This window comes from Hermetia illucens, chromosome 6 (genome assembly GCF_905115235.1).
Source record: "Hermetia illucens chromosome 6, iHerIll2.2.curated.20191125, whole genome shotgun sequence".
NCBI lineage: Eukaryota > Metazoa > Arthropoda > Insecta > Diptera > Stratiomyidae > Hermetia > Hermetia illucens.
The window spans coordinates 14,189,340-14,209,316 of NC_051854.1; the positions used below are offsets into that span (position 1 = coordinate 14,189,340).

The following is a 19,977-nucleotide window of genomic DNA, read 5'->3' on the forward strand; positions in this document are numbered from 1 at the left end:
CGGAGGTGCGAACCCTGAACGCAGTCGAAAATTCGCCTCTCAGCTGACGGCCTGGTAAGGGGCTGGGGAAAATGTCAAGAATGACTCTCTGGACAAGCCTGTCGACGCGGGAACAACATATTCGTTGCCAAAAAGTATAATCTAGGCCAGTAGTTGGGTGGATTTGAAGAGGATCGTGCTTCTTGTATTTACCTCAGCATCACGGATCCCTTTCTCAAGGGTCAGGTTAACGCAGACGCATGATAGGGCATCCCCTTGTCGTAGACAGTTGTTGATAACGAATGGTCTTGAAAATGATCCTGCTGCTTTTATCTGGCCTCGCACATTGGTCAGGGTCAGCCTAGTCAGTCTTATTAATTTCGTCGGAATACCGAATTCTCTCATGGCCGTGTACAATTTTACCCTGGCTATGTTATCATAGGCGGCTTTAAAGTCGATGAACAGATGGTGCAATTGTTGTCCATATTCCAACAGGTTTCCATCGCTTGCCGCAGAGAGAAAATCTGTTCTATCCATGAAGGAGATAAATGCGAATTGTCAGCAGTACTTCTTACTATACAAATCATAAGGGTTTCTTGCAGCCTTGCGCCTTCTGACAACCCTTCATCTTCCACCAGACCTTCTGGAAATGTTTGTCCTGTATCTGCGGACCACGCAGGCCTTCAAACTGTCCGGCTGTTCCTTGACCGACAATCCAACCATTTCCATCTAAAATGACTTGTACAACAAGCCATGTAAATTTTAATGCAGCCACCTCTTAGACTATATGGGATATGTCGACCCATATTATCATCTTTTACGCTTTACCTGAGATCCTAAGTCCTTTTCGACAATTCACTCATAAACTGAAGTAATACTGAATTATTACAAAATCTTCCAACAACCAAACTCAACGGTACAATTTACGTATTCACTACACATAGTCCACCCGATTTCAACCCCGCAGGGAGTAACGTACCCAGCGAAATCTTCCCCACCTCATTCAACCCCAAACCTTATCTCTCAATACATAAACTACGGAGCTTTTGCAAGCTTCAGCATCCACGCTATCATTCTTAATTCGGTACTAGTGCTGGTACCGATTCTGGGGGATTTATGTGTTGCTGCAGACTCCCTCAGTGATGTTTGTTAGAACCGACGTCGCGCTCTAGTCCAGATAGTTTTCAACCCCCCGGAAAAACTAGAAATGCATTTTCGACTATTTGTGGTATTTACTGTATTCCAGCAAACTTTCGATATTTGTTTTGGTCTACCGGATACCATCAAAATAGGTAAATATCCCGAGAAATTGAGTGAAGTGCATACAAGAAGGATTCCCTCGCTTGGAAGTAGTACGGCGGTGAGATGTGGACGGTTGTGTGAACATTTGCGCCCCCCAAAAACTTGAGATACCATTCAGCCCTGTATCCTGTATCCTATCCTCGCACATCTGGCCATTGCACCGTGATATTGATTTTTCCGTTTGTATGGATTTTCAAGGAGGCTGAAAAGTTCAATTACATTTTTTTTAAAAGAGAAAGGTTTAATGATACTTCACGTATCCTTTTCAGGCGGACTATTTCACACTGCCGGCGATCCTCAGGAAGTTGCTTTTCGCCAAGCTGTCGAGAAAATCAATGCGGACCGTTTGATATTGCCCGGTTTAAAGTTGGTACCCGAAATTGAAATTATCTCCCCCCACGACAGCTTTCACGCATCAAAACGAGGTAATTGAGCTTGAATTTGTTTCTTGTTGGTTAGTTTGTTCAATATTTACATGTGGATCGGTTTGTTTGGAAATGTGATAAAAAGATATCCGTTAAAGGAGGAGAAAGTTCTGAGTTGAGTTGTATCTTTGATAGTTGGAGTATTTAATGAAAGTTTTAAGTTAATCTGTTTGCTCCTGTCTGAACTAAGTGGACTTTTTGCGAGAGTTTAATTGTAACAAACATTTGGATAACTGCGACAGGTGAAGGGGTTTATCATTCTGAGAACATGATACCCCCATGAAAGTGTGAAATCATAATTTTTTTAATCAAATTTCATTATCCTCATTCGCTCTCCATAGCGTCTTTCCTCCATTTTCTTTATAACGACATTGTTTACATTTCCTAGAAGAGGCAAATTTCTTGAAACCATTTGTGTCCAGGTAATACTTACCATTTTTCATAAGAAAAGAAAGAAAATAAGAGGAAAATTCAAACGCACACAGAATAACCGAAAATAAGTAAGAAAGACTGCACTGATTTTTGTACAATCAAGGTGGGCCTATTTCATACGAGTGATAACCATAACCTTGCCCCCCACCACTTTCCCTTTCGAGCTTTAACGTCAGCCATATATACCCTAGCCTTTTTACCAATATACCATGATAGGATGCACGTAGGCCCCCCCCCCCCCCCATTGCAGGCACAAAACCCTTCATCGAAAATAGCGCCCAATGTGGGGCAAATTTGGTTAAATAAACCTTTGAATTCCAGCTAAGGACATTTTCCCTTTTCTCCGACATCAATGGATTTTAATCATAATTATGTCCTGGTGGTTATTTAATGTTTCGCTAATAATTCTTCCAAATTGTGATAAGTTTAATATACCTTATTTCATGAAATGAGCTCTGAATTTAAAAAAACAAATTGGGAAGGGACTCAGAGATCCCAAGAAGTAGGTTCAGGATAATGTGGCTAACATCAGGTAACAAAACCCATATCAGGGTTTGAGGATTAAATCAGAAAAGTTTATAATTGCCTCTACGAAAAAAAATGTCCAAATGGTTAACAAACTAACTTTGCTAAGATTCATGGAATGGTTGGAGTGAAATAGGATTTACAGAAGAAAAAAAATCTTGAAAAATGGAAGAAGAGAATATTTACCAGAAAAAGACTTAAACAATTAAGAAATAAGAGTCCCTAAATTTTTTAAGACGAAAAGTAAAAAATAAAAAATAAACTACACAAAACAGATCAGATGCACCCCATCACAGGTCCTATTTTAGCCCACATTGGGCGCCGATTTTATATAGCTTATTTATTGAATCTTTGTTTTTTAGCCTTTATCCCGTTGGGTTGCAAGATCGACTCATCTGAATCGATTTGATGCCCCCTTCATCTAGTTGAAATCTAAGGATTATCAAATCTCCACCATCGCTGTTTCGATCAGCATCTGATTCATTTGCCAAAGACTGATGGTCAGACAAATTTTGGTCAGCAAGTTATCATCTGCGTAGATGGCATGGTTATATCTTCCAAAGCTCTTCTCTCGTAACTTTTCCACAATGTGTGCAGAGCCAAACCTATCATGAATGCCGTTATTTCAATTTCTTGGCTTACTATCACGTTCAAAGTTATTATTGTCTTCTCCTCTGATGGCTCAACAAACCAAATTAATCCTTATCCTTAAAAAAAATTCTGCTCCAGGCTTCTAAATTCAATGACCACGTCTACAAATTCCACATCGACGGTTTGCGACCTGCAAATTTTGAAACTACTTCTACCGCTTCCAAAACGTCAACAACGCCTCGGATAGGTCCTGACCTCACAACTACGAAAATTGGCTATCAAAAATGGGCTATGATTAGTTTCTGGAATGTTTGCACTCTCTCTCTTGCTCCCCGACAATTGTAGCGAGTGAGGATTCCAACGATATAAGCTCGATATTCTGAGTCTAAGGGAAGTAAGGTGGTGGAACTCTGGGGACCCCAGTGATAGTAATGTACTTTTGTACTCTAGAGGCCCAAGTGGTGACGACCGGAATCTGGTGTTGGATTTTTCTAACGAGAAGCCAATTTCTGACAGACTTCCAAATATAAGATTCTCGTTCAGTTTAAGGAGCATCTCACTTGTATAGTGCTATGAATCAACGGAAACTTCCGATATAGTGGTGAGAGATGCTTTCCATCAACAATCACCCGTAGTTCAGGGGGAGGATGTGACAACACCTCGCTCAGACACGTGATGCGAAAATACGGTCTAGAGGACCATAACGATAATGGTAGGAGGTTTGCGAATCTCTGCAGCGTCCATCTCCTCGTCATTGGTGGTAGATTGTTCGAGCACAAAGCTTTCCAAAAGGGTAGTACTGTTTGAACTGGTTAACACCGAACGAGCAATCATTTCGACCATCAGCAGTAGATTTAAGGGTTGTCCCCTGAGTGTGCGTAACAAAAGAGTCGCTGATATCTGTCTCGAAAGGGATCACCATCTGATGGTCGCTTACCTTCTCTTGAGTCTTGCGTCCACCACTTCTCTCAGATTTAAAGAATTGATGATCCAGCTGTCGTTCGTCAATTGGAGAAATATCTTGTTGATCAGAGGACGGATGCACTGCGAAGCCCGCCAGATAATATCGATAAGCGTTGGGTCACCGTCAAAAAGGCTCTTTTCTCGGGTGCTACGCAGATCAACAGCCACATTCCGAAGGAACGTCATAAGATCGATAACTGCGGAATCATAGAAGCAGAAAAAGTTGAAGGCCCTATTAACCGTTGTGAGTAATGACGGGCGTGACATATTCAAACTCCGATGCCGAGCGAAAACCCGAGAAGTTCAGCGTGGGGTGAGCCGTGAAAACAACAACAACGTGGTCAGAGAAGCGGAAACCACCGCTAAACGCAATGATTTCAGAAGCGTATACCGCATCACGAAACAAATTGCTTGTGGTTGCAAATCTTTCGATGGCCTTGGAAAGACCTTAACGATCGACTTCTCATCCACGATGACAAGCACCTGAAGAAGTAGCAAGAATACCTCTCTACATCAAGTAAAGTTCCTGCTCTCTTGGCTGAAATGGCTAGTCACCGTAACGTGCGGATATGGACAGTTTCTCCAAACAAAGGAGAAATCATTTCGGTTATCGATACACTCAGACGGAGTAATGCCGCTGGACTAGACGGTTTCTCCGCAGAGTAATTTAGCTTGATCGACTGAGAGCATGATCGTCCACAGCAATACAGTGCGCGGAATTTAGATCTTCGTTTCACTTGCTCTTTATCGATTTCCACAAAGCTTTTGCTAGGATGAACTAGAAGTATATCTGGAGTACTCTACGAAAGAGGGGCATGCCAGAAAAACTAATAGCTGTTACTCGAGCGGCAAATAATGTGCTAGGGTTCTTTCTGTATTGCTAACATATATAAGAGTAGCGCATGGAAAGTGACCCTCGTCGTCACTCAAAAACTCCAAGCGTTCTTCAACACCTGTCTTCGAATTATCATCGAGGTACGCTGGACTGGTACTATTTCAAACGAAGAAGTTGATCGCGCGTACAGGCCTGGCAACTGTACACACTGTGCTCGGAAGGTGGAACTGGGAGCCATACGTTAGGGATAGGCTACAATTGCATTGCTGGCTACACCATGCGGTGAAGCCCACTCTCCCAAAATGGCTGACGAGTGGGTCCAGGCGTCTCGGGAAATCATGCATGTAATACATTTCAGATATCCGCGAACGATGGTGCGTAAATATAGTTGACGCGCTAAATCCCACCAAAGGGGGTATTTAGGTCACCTCCAGCACTTCTGGATGGTATGGAATAGTATGGAAGCCTCCTGGAATTGATGTTGTTTTCATATTTTTCAGTAGGGTAATTTCTGACAGTAGGTCCTTGAATTGAGTGACTCTCGCACTTTTCCGCCCCATAACCTATATCAAAGCCAAAACTTGCTTCGAGGAGCCTTATCAACAACAAGAAGCAAATATTTGTTTCCGAAATACGTAAACGGTTAAAGAAAAAAGTCCCGAAATTTCATAAAAATTTAATTAAATATAAACTGATCTCCCAAACATCGCCTGGGAAAATAGCCCACCTTGGGCGCTGTTTTTAAAATGACATTCAATGAATTATTAACGCTGGAATTGAGCTTAATTTAATTGCATTCTTTTGTATACATAGTAGAAATTATCTTGGCTTATATTGGAGAACAAAAAGGTTTAGTTCATAGAATGGAGAATATCTCCATTCTGCGGTTTTCGTCCTTTGACTCGTTTGAGCACTTCAATTGATATTCCTAAATATAATCGGCACCGACACCCATTTTAATAATTTCAGTTAAAAAATAAATAATTGGAGAAATTTTCTTTCTGTTATTAAGAGTGACGCTGCCTGGAGCCAAGGCTCAATTTAGTCTGCCGCGCCATCCATTAGAATAAGGACATTCTCGGCACAAAACAAAAAAAACAATCATGAAAAAAGCATCAGTTACAGAATATCCACTTTTCGTCTCAAATTTCCATGCCATTGTGGGCATTTTTAATTTCCAGGGGAGAGCTCTCCTGCGCTAAGGCTCCGTATGGATTCTATGGAACGCTTTCAACGGCATCAATACCGGTGGAATCAGATAATGCTAGGATCTAAACTTTTTCGGCGAGCGGAGGCACAGAGCCGCCGAACATCCATGACTTGCATGACTGTATCAACTGTGGATCTCCCTCCCCTAAAACAGAACTGCCATGGGGATAAGTTTCCAGCAACACTTATCGCTTTAGCGAGATTACTTCTGTTGAGCTTCCCGAGGAGTTTGCCGGCAGTATCAAGCATACAAAATGGGTGCTATGAAGATGGTAACTCAGGGTCGCCTTTCCCTTTGCTGATCAACGCAAACCTCGTCACGTTCCGACGAAAAGAGTCATTTTCTCTTCTCTGACAGGCAAACACTGAATGCGCCAAGCGAGGTCGATATTGTATACCTCTGTTGAGATAACATGTGATCCTGGCCCTTCTTCTTTTTTATAGAGAAAAGTGGACAGTCCTCGACGCTCGCACCGCTTATCATCCCGTACGGGGTGCGCGGGGAATAGTGCATGCGGCCCATCTGCTTGACCTTTAGCGAACAGGGTTTTCGCAGAGCCCCGTTTTTTCGGGTTACCAGTTTCTAACCGAGTTCCCATTCACCTCGACTGCCAGATCCTGCCAGTAGCGAGCTTTGCTCCTGTTTATCGCGCTGCGGACCCTCATTTTGGCTGATCTGTACTCTACCATTATGGGACTTACCTTCTCCCGGTCGTTTAGGTGTTGTGCCACGCGCGAAATTTGCGACACTTCTTCCGAAGCTCTCCAATTTCCGCAGTCCACCAATGCATAGAAGGTTTGCCACGTCTTGATGACCTCCTAGGAATAGAAAATCCGTAGTCTGTTGTTATCAGGTCCATAACTGAATTTACGACAGTGTCAGCTGCAGCCCCACCACCCTCAGAAATACCCTCCAGTGCGTCCCCACCTGCTTCAAGAGTTCCGACAAACCTCGCGGTATTCATCTTCGCGACTTATATTCGAATCCATCTGATTATTTTCAGCAGCTTCCACTGTGCGTCCTTCCGCAACAACAAAACTGCAGGGTACTGCACGGGTTGTCGTCTACATCGCATTTGCGGCATCACTTTGCTAGTCCTCTTCTCTGTTTGCGCATCCCGATTTTTGGTTGGGTATTTCAAAGGGTTATTAAGATACTTCAGGAACTCTAGTGTGTCCCGGCGTATATCCGTCATTAGCAGTTCGCTCTGCACCGAGAAACTTTACCATGGCTACTACCTAGGACGCAGGTATCTTACAAGCATGGGGGTCAGAATTACTGCTGCCTCGTAGACACCACTCCCCCCATATATAATTCGGCCGTTTAAGGGTATATTATAGGACCCTGAATGAAACTACAGATTGGGACTTCTCCAAACCCGTGTGGGAATTACTGGAGGTTCTTTCTTAAAGAAAAACTATAGACGAAGTCGCATTTTCTCATTAAACAATACAAAACGACAGTTATCATCAAACAACTAACTGACACTCTGTCCCAATATACAAATGATACCACCTCGCTACAAGAAAAGTACTAGGCAAGGGCCGGTTTTTCAGAGATATAAATTTTAGCTGCCCTCCGGCGAGCCATGTGCTAGGAATATGTGTTCTAGTTATTTAAAAAATATGATTATCGGCGTTAAAATTATACGCGAATGGTTAGGCACAAATTCCAAAGCTTCAGTCTCATAGATGTTCGTGCCTCTGCAAGGAAATTACAGCGTTGACAAAAGGATACCTTCAACGGTTCAATAAACGGTGGAGGCCCAGCCCAGTATGACATAAAAATCAGACGGGGAGTAGAGCGAAGGCCAACTCCTCAATCTGTAATGTAATCGATCTGGAACATAAATTGGATTAAGAAATTGTTAAATTCAAGTTGTATAAACTGCTCTCCAGCTCCTGCCTTCGTCATTTGGGAACTGAATACATATTCTTTCTACTTACATTGCATCGGGAAACGAACGTGTTTCAGTTACACCAACTTTCAGATAATATCATAATTTATCTACTTACGTAATTTATGCTTATTTATGCAACAATATTTACAAATGCACATAGTAGTATTGAAGCTGCTTCCTTTCTTCCTTTACAGTATGTTACCTTCTCAAATTAGGAGTAGCTGCAATTTTCGGGCCACAGTCATCCCACACAGCTGGTCATGTACAAAGTATATGTGATACAATGGAGGTACGAAACTCCTAGAAAAACTACTTAACTGACTAATCCTTTGATCTTTTCCTCTGCAAACACCCTCACCAGGTCCCCCATTTAGAGAATAGATGGGACTATAGATTGCGACGAGAAAGCTGTTTAGTAAATTTATACCCCCATCCCAGCACACTCTCTAGGGTAAGGTTGATACTTATCATAAGCTGTGAAGTTTCCGTATGTGGTGAACTTACATGAAAGAATCCTTTTTAATTTCAACAGGCCTACGTAGATATTGTTAAAGCTTGGGGCTGGAAATCTTTCACCATAATCTATGAGAACAATGATGGGCTAGTTCGATTGCAGGAGCTGCTGAAAGCACATGGACCTTCTTCATTTCCGATTACAGTGAGGCAGTTGAGTGATACTGGCGATTACAGGTAAGGATTGAATGTGTGGCTTTGTTATTGGAGAATATTATTCAAGGATTCAAATCTTATTTAAGAAACGACTGATGGGGATGCTCTTTGAAGATGAGTACCTAATAGCCAAGCTCATACAGCAAGAATCTTGGTCCATTGAAGCTAACATTTTTCATATTCTCATGTTTTCTGCTTCCAGGTTACTTCTAAAGCAAATTAAAAACTCAGCGGAGGCACATATCGTTTTGGACTGTTCAACAGATAAAATCTACGAAGTCCTGAAACAAGCCCAACAAATCGGGATGATGAGCGACTACCACAGTTACTTGATAACATCATTAGACCTGCACACTCTAAACCTAGAAGACTTCAAATACGGTGGAACTAATATAACTGCATTTCGATTAATCAATGCCAAGACAGTCCAGGATACAATAAAAAATTGGGGATCTGGAAACATAACATCTGTGAGAGTAGGTTCCTAGCAATTCACTATAAAGTTTACTTTACGCTCCGGTCGGCACCATTTTGGAACCAAAAAAAAGGATATATGACAAAGGATGAATATAATTAGACTCCTTCATTCCAGGCCGAAACCGCCCTAATGTATGACGCAGTACATCTTTTCGCGAAAGCTCTCCATGATTTAGATACAAGTCAGCAAATCGACATTCACCCCTTATCGTGTGATGGTCAAGATACTTGGCCCCATGGGTACAGCCTAATTAATTATATGAAAATAGTAGAAATGAAAGGCCTAACAAATGTGATAAAATTCGATCATCAAGGATTTCGTACTGACTTCATTTTAGACATAGTAGACTTAGGACCCAACGGCCTCAGAAAAATCGGCACATGGAATTCATCGCTTCCGAATGGCGTGAATTTCACTAGAACTTTCCGGGATCAGCAACGAGAAATCGAGGAGAATTTGAGGAATAAGACATTGGTGGTGACGACGATATTGGTAAAGTGGTCATGGAAAGTAAATTTTGATTTAATCTGATACGACAAATGCTTTTCAGAGTGCTCCCTACTGCATGAGAAAAGATTCGTCCGACAAACTCAGTGGTAACGATCAATTCGAAGGATATGCAATCGACCTAATTCATGAGATATCCAGAATATTGGGATTCAGTTATACATTCCGTTTGGTTCCTGATGGTCGCTATGGTAGCTACAACAAGCAAATAGGGTATAATATTATATACATCCAAAAAATAAGAGAGTATCCAAAATCAAAGTTGTATCTTTTCAGTGAATGGGATGGGATGGTTCGCGAATTGCTGGAGCAGCGAGCAGATCTAGCTATTGCTGATCTAACAATAACCTTTGACAGGGAGCAGGTTGGTTTTATATTAAAAATGATGTACCTTAAGCATTATAATATTCGTACTTCGAATCTTTAGGTCGTAGATTTTACTATGCCCTTCATGAATCTCGGAATCACGGTGTTATACAGGAAACCAGTTAAGCAGCCTCCAAATTTATTCTCATTTCTATCGCCACTTTCATTAGACGTCTGGATTTACATGGCGACTGCATATTTGGGAGTGTCCGTTTTACTTTTCATTCTGGCAAGGTAAATATTAGCATGATAATCTCTAATCATTTTCATTGTAGAACTTATGTCAGCACAAAACAACGCAGAGAACTTGTACTGTAGTCCCTCTTCCCTGCTATTTGACTACCTTTTCAAAGGACACTGACTGTCAATTGATTCGGAGTGGTGGGAGTCCAATATAACAACTTTATGAGTAGTCACGCTGGCTGGGACTCAAAAATCTTTTAGAGTATAGTGGTAGAAAGACGCCGCAAGAGTCACTTGTGTGGGCTACTAGGACCACTGACCTCTGGGAGGATAAACCAAGATTAAGCGTAACCCTAGTAGTTCACTGCCATTTATAAAAAGGTTGCTTCTCGCATAGCTCCTAAGGCATCAAGCCTGTAGATGATACTTCACAGGGGCGTGAACCGAGATAAAAAAAAACCCTGGGAATGTAGTGCGAATTCCTAACTATTTTGAAGCCTCCTCAGCGTTGATCAACTTTTAGAAAGGACCACCGATTAGATCAATCAGGTTATATTAAAAATACATTAGCTACCGATTCAGAATCACAAAACTGCATCTTCAGAGCATATCACATCCCCTCTCAAATAATAAAGAATGCATAACCATAAGTTTCTACCTCCTGCCAGCAGCTGAAATTAGCGGCAGCAGGATAGACTTCACAACCTCTCTTAAGGCGTCAAGGAAAATTTCAACCAACACAAACAACACTGTTTCCATCATTTTCAAGGACATTGCCGTTCCACGCATTCTCGCACTCCTCCAAAAATATCGCAACATTACTACCGAATGTAGTATATCACAGCCAGTTAAGGACATCAACACTACTGGCTCCCTATTCTTCTCAAAGATCCATCCTTTACTACCCCAGAAGCTCCCTGTTGCGTGGAAAGAGTTTCAACAACTACTTATGCAGGGTATATGCAGACCCTCCAACAGCATTTGGTCATCTCCACTCCACCTGATACCGAAGCTCAATATCGAATGGCGACTTTGTGGAAATTATATATAGATGTCTAAATGCCTAGACGATTGCGGACCGGTACCCCATTCCAATCATCCAGGATTTAGCACATTATTTACCAAACTATCGTGTTTTCTCGACCTTGGTTCTTGCCAGCAGTTACCACCAAATCCCTGTAGCTCCCAAAGAAATTTCAAAGACAGCAATTTGCACACCTTTCGGACTCTTCAAAATCACATGGACGACACGACTTTTGGCCTGTGCAATGCGAAAAAAACCCTTTCAGAGATTCTTCCACTCTGTACTGCCTACCGTCTACTTTGATAACATCTCAAGTGCGTTTTTCAGCGCCTCCTTCTACCGTTCTTTAATATCTAAAGCCCCTCAGTACTAGGCTCTACTTAGTACTTTCCTGTCTGGTCCTAAGACTAAAGAATCGCGAGAGATTGTGTGGTCTTCAGAAGCCATCCAACCGCTTGAAGCAACAAGGCAACAGCTGGTAGACGCTAAATTTTTGGCACTCCTCAGCAGGATCCACCCCTAGCCGTGTTCGTGGATGCCTCAGATACGGCAATAGGCGCTGTTCATCACCAGATATTGAAACAAACCTAGCAACCGTTGGCTGGGCATTGATACAAAGTTAGCAGCCGTTCCTGCCCAATGGAATTAAAGCGCCTACGTATCATCATATTCACGGACTAACTGTTGCCTTAAGGCAGAAGTCCAGCAAAGCGTCTCCTCGCAAGTTTCGGCAATTAGTTTACATCAACCAATTTATCGGACATTCAACATGTGTTCATTAAAGACAACTCGCTGACGCTTTATTTTGAAATTCCAAAATCAACATCACAGCCACAGTCGATTTTTCGCAATCTCTGTAGCACAGAATGATGATGCAGTGCAACTCCAGATACAAGTTTAAAGAGTTCCCCATCCTCGGCTGATTTGAGGTTTCCGAAAAGGGATCTGGACCGTATATTCCGGCTGCTTTCCGTAAAGAAGTGTTTCGCTTGCCGCATGATCTTGCGCACACTGGCATTTGGACAATGAACCGGTAAGTCTCTAACAAATATTTCTGGCCGCCAAAAAATAAGGACGCGAAGTCTTAGGCCAGAAAATGCATTGCAGGCCAAAAATGTGGGGATGCTTGGAAGGAAGTGGGTGTATTCCAAACAAAGCGCTTCCACACCATACACCTAGACATTGGAGCCCATTCACGCTGCAAATATTGCGTTACGATCATTGATCGGTTTACGCAGTACCCTGAGGCATACTTCTGAAGGATATTACACATGCTGTGACCTTCTGTCGAGAATGGATTCCGCGCTTTGTCGTTCCTGCCGTAATCATCATCACAGAATGCAATTCGGAAAACTCGCCAACGAACAACCGCATACCATCCGTAGTGCAATAAAATGCTAGAACATTGGCATCAGGCGCTAAAGATACCTATTAAGGCGCGCAACGAGCCGTTCTGGTCACATGTCTTGCCTTTCGTTCTGCTTGGCCTCCGTACAGTAGGAAGAGCGTCTAGTGTACAGGGAAAAGCGAGCCCTCGAATTTTTGCCCTTTCCCGGGAGGCCATTTGCAAGTTGAAACATCCTCCGCTATCTCGTCACGCGCAACTTTAGGACCACCCAGATGCCGCTGCAACCACCATATGAGGGTACCTATAAGGTCCTCGTGGAAACTACGCGTTCAGTCTGGGCGTCAGTGCAGCCCAAGACCCTTCTTCCAGGAGGCAGACAGCGCGGCGTACGTTTTGACATCCGCCAATCGTCTGCGGTCGAATGACCCCACCAAAGGTTCTCTGGTGGAAATCGAACGACGACTGAGAGAATATACAGACATCATCGGGGAATACCAAGGTGGCTTCCGATCTAGACGACCGACAACGGAGCAGGTGTTTGCAGTTAAGCAGGTGCTTAAAAAGTGCTGGGAATATGACATCGATATGCACCAACTATTCATTGACTTGCGTCGGGCGTACGATAGTGTAAATCTGTACAGAATAATAGTCGAGCTAAAAGGGGCGAGGGACAGGTAAAAATCCAAAATGAACTGACAGAAAGCTTTCCTATAGTGTCGGGACTTAGGCAAGAGCCCCCCCCCCCCCCCCCCTTCTTTAACTTGGTGCTCAGGAAGACGGCCTCGTATTTTATGCGGTCCTCCAAGAGGGATAAGATCCCGAAAAGTGTACAGACGCAATAAACTACGAATCTACAAGATATTAATTCATCCCCTGCTACTATATGGATGTGAGGCGTGAACCTTGACGCTAATGTCGGAAAAACAGATCGATATCCTCGAGAGATTCTCGGAGCCGTAAAGGGAAGAGATGCCTGGAGAATTAAATACAATCAGCAGCATTGAAATTTGTCAAAATCGGGAAATTGCAATGGGCTGGCTACATCGAACGAATACACGAAAGAAGGATTCCGAAACAACTGCTGAAAGGCAAAGCCGATGGTAGCCGACCAAAAGAGAAGCCAAGAAAAGGTTGGGAGGACTCAGTGGACGCAGTTTGCAAATCAGTTCAAGGATTTTCTAACTGGTGCACGCGGTCGTTGGATCGAGATAATTGGAGTCGATGCAATGATGATGATGATAAACATTACCCATGTAAAGATTATGACCGACAACGCTACACGAGCTTATATTCGTTTCAAGACACAATTTCCTATAGCAATCCCAGCTGCTACTCCGTGTAGCTTGTTTAAAGTTATTTCGGAAATCGTGATGTACTTACTTCAGTTTTTGGTGATCGGACCTCGTTCTTGCCCTATGCTCTTCTCGCTCGGCAGGAAAACCTGGTAAATATTATAGTTTCCAGCTGAGAAGCAAACATCATCCCAGCATAGTAACCTCAGATACCTTCTTCACTGTTAATAGTAGGGACTAGTAACCGGTACTCCAAATACCCCACTAAGATAAGGACTCTCATTTAAGTTTGTTGTTGTAAAAAGCGATTAAAAGGGATATAGGTTTGTGGGCAAGCAACCCAGAAATTTCAAAAATCGAAGAGATGTAGATTTCCCAGGGAGTCATGTTAGGAGCTGAGATACGTTACTAAAGACCGGCAACGCGTTGATGTTATAAGGTTATAAGAGCTACTCCTCCTACACCTAAGTAAAGCAAGTCCTATATCGAAAGTGTTCATTCCCTATATGGAACGGAACTCATAATCCATTGTATGTCCCTCCCTTATAATTGACTCTAATTGCAAAACTTTTTATTTGCAGATTCACCCCATACGAATGGCCCTCATATGGAAACAACAATTCAGAGAAGGTCGAAACCCAGTTCACTTTGCTGAATTGCTTATGGTTTGCAATTGGCTCACTGATGCAACAAGGTTGTGACTTTCTGCCAAGGTATCCTCTTTTTACAAATCATTAGTTATATGCGCCTTACCTTTCGGATATTCAGGGCTCTGTCAACACGAATGGTAGCCGGTATGTGGTGGTTTTTCACTTTAATCATGATCTCCTCATACACTGCCAACCTAGCTGCATTTTTAACCGTCGAACGAATGGATTCACCAATTGAAAGTGCCGATGACTTGGCGAAACAAACAAAAATCAAATATGGTGCCCTAAGGGGCGGCAGTACTGCTGCTTTCTTTCGAGTAAGCTATTAAAACTGCTATATCCAAGAAAATCTTGTAACTTACTTTCGTATTACATGCAGGATTCTAAAATATCAACATATCAAAGGATGTGGTCTTTCATGGAATCAGCGAGACCCTCTGTTTTCACGTCCAGCAATCAAGAAGGTGTTGAACGGGTTATTAAGGGAAAAGGTAAGGAACTTTGACTCCTCTTTTAAAGTCACAGCAATTTTATTGACTTACTTTTATTTATTAACTATTTTCAGGCAGCTACGCCTTTTTAATGGAATCAACATCTATTGAGTATGTAACAGAAAGAAATTGTGATCTTACACAAGTAGGAGGAATGCTAGATACTAAAGGCTATGGGATCGCAACCCCGCCAAGTAAGTCTGACGATTTTTCCTTATTAAACTAAAGTAGCATGTCATGGACGACAGATTCTAGATAGAGAAAAACAAGCAATTGAAAAGTTAGACTCAATTCCCAGATCGACTTGCAAATCAAACACATCTGCCCAGCTGCCTATCCCTTTTTCCCCGGGGCGGAAATCTGCAGAAAATACTAGCCCATATCAGAACACCGTGTGGAAGATCTACTCGATGAATATGCAGGTCCTCAAACAGGCACTGCGCAGAATAGTATGAAGCCCATCACTCTGGCTATAACCAATCTACGAGTACATGGCTGGCTTCCGACATTTTGGCGCAAGTATACTAAGCTTCTTATGAATAGGTGCTATTACCTTTTCGACTTTAGCCCATATCGCCTTCAACTTCAACATATAATGCATTATGTTTTCGGCTTTTAGGTGCTGCTCTGTTGTAGCCTCCATTGCAACCATCTGAACTGCCAATCTCGGGCAGTGAAATAAAATGTATACTCCGTTCTCCACAATATTCGGGCGCTTTAGACAATATCGCAAATCGTCATGTCCTAATCGATTGAGATACGTTCGGTAACCTCCATGGCCCCTCAAAAGCTGTGTGGAGTCGAAACCTACTTCGCCGTGTGGTCGCTTCATTCATTTCCAAATATCGGATATGATTCTGTTGGTCCAGCGGCCTTTTTCGTCGATCATTTGCCAACGGGCAGGGGTTTCTCCGATGAGATACACTCGATCATAAAGACGTTATCTTTCTCTAGCCAGAATATCAATTGGGATCATTCCTGCTGTTACGCAGGCTCCTTTCTCGGAAATTGTTCTGTAAGCGCAACAGTGCAATTTCTCCCTTATTTTCGACAATGACAATTTTAGTGCTCTGCCCACAATGGGACTACATATAATAGGATCGAACTGAAAACCCTCGAGTCGGCCTTGGGCCACCTACATTTGGCATCATTCTCACAATCAATGCTCCGGTGTTGTATGCTTTCGTTTCTGCACGCTCCACATGTGGTTTAAAATTCAGCCTCTAGTCACTCATTACACCTAAGTACTTGTAACCTTGGAATGTATTTTTTGTGTTCTAACTTTGATTTTCTTACGTGTACTTTCTCCGCCTAGTAATAAGTACTACTTGCGTCTTATGTTCTGCGAGCAATAGACCAGTATTTTCCAACCAAGACTCAATATCATAGACCGCTTCATTCGTATAAAGCTCGATTTTTTCGAGTAGGCGTACAACAACCGTCACCATAATATCATCCGCGAAACCAATGGAGGCCACACTAGTAGGAAGTCACATTTCGTGAAATTCAATCAATTCCTCTGACCTTCACCCGGCCTATTTGTCTATGCATCCTACCCTAAAGGCTGAGTTTCTCCACCGTATAGCTCATTTTTCTCCATTTTTTCCAAGTGTCTTTCAAATGATACCCATGTGTACTCTAAAGAGAAGTCTAGGAACCTATATTTAATCATCGACCTATCCGTCATTTGGCGATGCACTTGATAAGAGCCCTGGCCACCCTTCATTGGTTTACCTCTTCGTGTGTTACAACCAAGCTACTCAACATTCATTGCTTTTGATAGTCAGCTGGTGCTCGGAACCATAGAGAGTGACAGGATGCATGACTTTGCGGTAATAATGACCATTCATTAAAAACGACATAAATTGGCCTAACATTCATGACACTTCTAAAATTTAGCATTCCTAACTAAAAAATCATCGACCCATATTGGACAGTCGATAATCCAGCCAAAGCCAACGATTAAATACCGCGCGGAGGTATGAGCTAATTGTCCTGATAAAGAGGCATATCGTAAACGCTTTGCGCAAATAAAAAGACGGGAGGCTTTGCCGGTGGTGTCTGCCTATCGCCGTGATAGTAATTGCGGGGGGGATTTCCGTTGGCTTTCTTGCTAAGGGTAGTGGTCCCTCGTGAAGAAATGAGACAAGATGCAGATAAACTGTGCAGCTCATTGGCAATATAGGTGCACGACTGAATCGAAAGCATGATAAGACTAACTATTTCCTCACCCAGCTTGGGGTGAGCACAGAAGTTTTCAGTCCTTCTTGCACAAGATTGGGGAGGTACGACGATTACGGTCCTTTCTTGTAGAAAGTGACATGAGATTCGTTAATAACTTTATACAGACATAGAGAAGCTCTCTCCACACAACATTGTCAGAGAGATGCTGAAGAGCGCTGACAGATGGAGCCGTGCTGCGCATTATGTTCGGGTTCTTCTTTTTGGAAAGAAAGTTCGACCGGTAAAGGGGCGGGGTGTTGACAAATCAAGTTTTAACATTAAGATGTCAAAATACTCCTTATTTAAAACGCTGTAACTTTTTAAGGCAAGGGCCGTGCCTATTTTGAATACCCTCCTTTCCTCCTTCTGATTTTTTAAGGAGCGAGGAGGTGGCCGCCGCAATTAGAAAGGTGGAAGCCTCCGCTTCCTTCCTACATGTCCTCCTCATGCTTTCCCCCTCACGGAGTAGGATTAAAAATTCAAACCTTACAATGATGATATCAAAAGGAATCGAAAGCCATAGCTTTTTAAGGGAATAACCGCCGGGGGTTTTTATCGACGTTAAACAGGACTTCCCACTTTCTCCAAAAAAACCCTCCACCCCCTCTGGAGACAGGGTTGAAAATTTAACCTTGACCACAGTTTGTACGCCGATTTCATTTTAATAAGATTCAGACAAGATGCAAAGTATACGCACTTTCATCAAATACACAGCGATTTCTTAATAAAGCAAATAATTTTCCACAACATAAATCCTACATATTCCCTTTTCTTAGATTCTCCTTACAGGACAGCAATAAATGGGGCCGTTCTCAAATTACAAGAGGAAGGAAAACTGCATATACTTAAAACTCGATGGTGGAAAGAAAAACGAGGTGGAGGAGCGTGTAGGGTGAGTATAAGTAACATTAAAATTTTCAAAAATATTTTCAAGGACATCCAACCTAAAGTTTTTCAATTATCTCTTTAGCCTTCAATCTTTTATCTGTTGAATAACTACTAAGGACATCTTTTTTCTCCATTTTCAGACAGAACCATCGAAATCAACATCAGCTGCCAATGAATTGGGTCTAGCGAATGTTGGTGGAGTGTTTGTTGTCCTCATGGGAGGAATGGGAGTCGCTTGTGTCATAGCTGTTTGTGAATTTGTCTGGAAATCTCGAAAAGTAGCCGTTGAGGAACGTCTTAGTGCCATCCTGCATGACTGAGAATTAACCGAATTGTAGCCTAATCTCTATATCATCTCATAAAACCGATCGATTGCAACGGATCCTGTATTATTTGGTTTTTACTGTAAGTAGAGGTCATAAGAAATCATACTTTTCCTGAAAATACGTTATCTTGGGACTTTTTTTAAAGCAACTAACAAACTGTGCTTTAATTCTGTAAATTTTAGAATTTGTAAAAATTTGAAATGAATTAATTATATATTAAAATGAAATCAATGATTCGTTTCCATTACAATAAAGAATGCATTGAATTCAAGATGTACAACGTGTTATTAATCTTTAAGATGTAAGAAATGATCAAGTTAAACTATTATTATTAAAAAAAACTTGTGTAGGTGCATAATTCAGATAAAAGTCTCCATTTTAATTTATCTTAAACTACATTGAATTTAGGGAAAGCATCATAAGAAACATAAACTTTAAAGTCAGCTTAAGTCTATCCTAGGGAAACACTGTACAATATTTAAGACACTGTTCGTAACCCCGTAATTGTATTATATTTTTTAATACAGTTTGGAGTATATAATATTTATAACGATAATAAACAAGATTAATTAAAAAAATTGCCTTTCAATGGGTGAAAAAAGCCAAATTACAAGATTTAGTTCCTTTCAAGAGTTGACATCTGTAAAATTCAGTCACGCGTTTGGAAAGCCTAACGATTGATAATCGATTAATTATTAGTTTGTAATTGAATAAAAAGGTCAAGCTTCGTCTAGGGTAGCGACCATTCATTAGATGTTGCCTTACTTCATATCTGGAAAAGAGCGTAACCGAATGTGGCTCTCAGATATTTATCATTTATTTAGAAGGGTCCTGAGTCCCCTTCCACTTGGTGGCGGACCAGGCCATTTGGAAAGAAAAGAAACTTTCTGCACTTCCCTCCTAAAAAAACCTATTGTGGGCCTTTTACTGTTTCTTTTATAGGTGGAGGTGGAAATCTTAAAAGAAAGCTGCTACGTCAGGTTGTAGCAGTATATGGGATTCTCACCCGCCTAAACCACTCCATCCTCTACGCCCATATTCCAGCAAAACCACCGTACAGTATTACTTCGTAAGAATGGCTCTGGTTTACACCAGCGCAACTAAGTCGTGCGTCCGTCGCACTCTTCGGACTTGACCCAGCTCCTGGAGCTTTTCTTGTATCGCAGTTACTGTTGCGTTCATCATCTCTTTGCATCTCCTCCACAAAACTGTGGGGTCCGATAACTATGTTGAGAACATTCATTCGCGAATCTCGGACAATGAAGTATAACATGCTTGGGGTCCTCGGACGTAGCGGTGCATTCGGGTCACTCAGAAACTCATCTAATCCGAAGCAATGTAAGTACTTCTTGTATCCACCGTGACCCGTA

General features: G+C 42.0%; 1 protein-coding gene across 1 annotated transcript; it reads left to right on the forward strand.

The window, feature by feature from the left end:
* The first annotated feature begins 1,080 nt into the window (after positions 1 to 1,080).
* On the forward strand, positions 1,081 to 19,177 carry LOC119660418 (glutamate receptor ionotropic, kainate 2). Its single transcript, XM_038068965.1, has 16 exons — positions 1,081 to 1,271; positions 1,551 to 1,706; positions 8,357 to 8,451; positions 8,524 to 8,613; positions 8,695 to 8,852; positions 9,034 to 9,307; positions 9,424 to 9,801; positions 9,860 to 10,029; positions 10,093 to 10,180; positions 10,244 to 10,416; positions 14,611 to 14,742; positions 14,798 to 14,996; positions 15,059 to 15,170; positions 15,245 to 15,364; positions 18,170 to 18,285; positions 18,422 to 19,177. Exons 1-16 carry the CDS (start codon positions 1,187 to 1,189, stop codon positions 18,599 to 18,601), a joined length of 2,526 nt encoding a protein of 841 aa, XP_037924893.1. The 5' UTR covers positions 1,081 to 1,186; the 3' UTR covers positions 18,602 to 19,177.
* Positions 19,178 to 19,977: the final 800 nt, after the last annotated feature.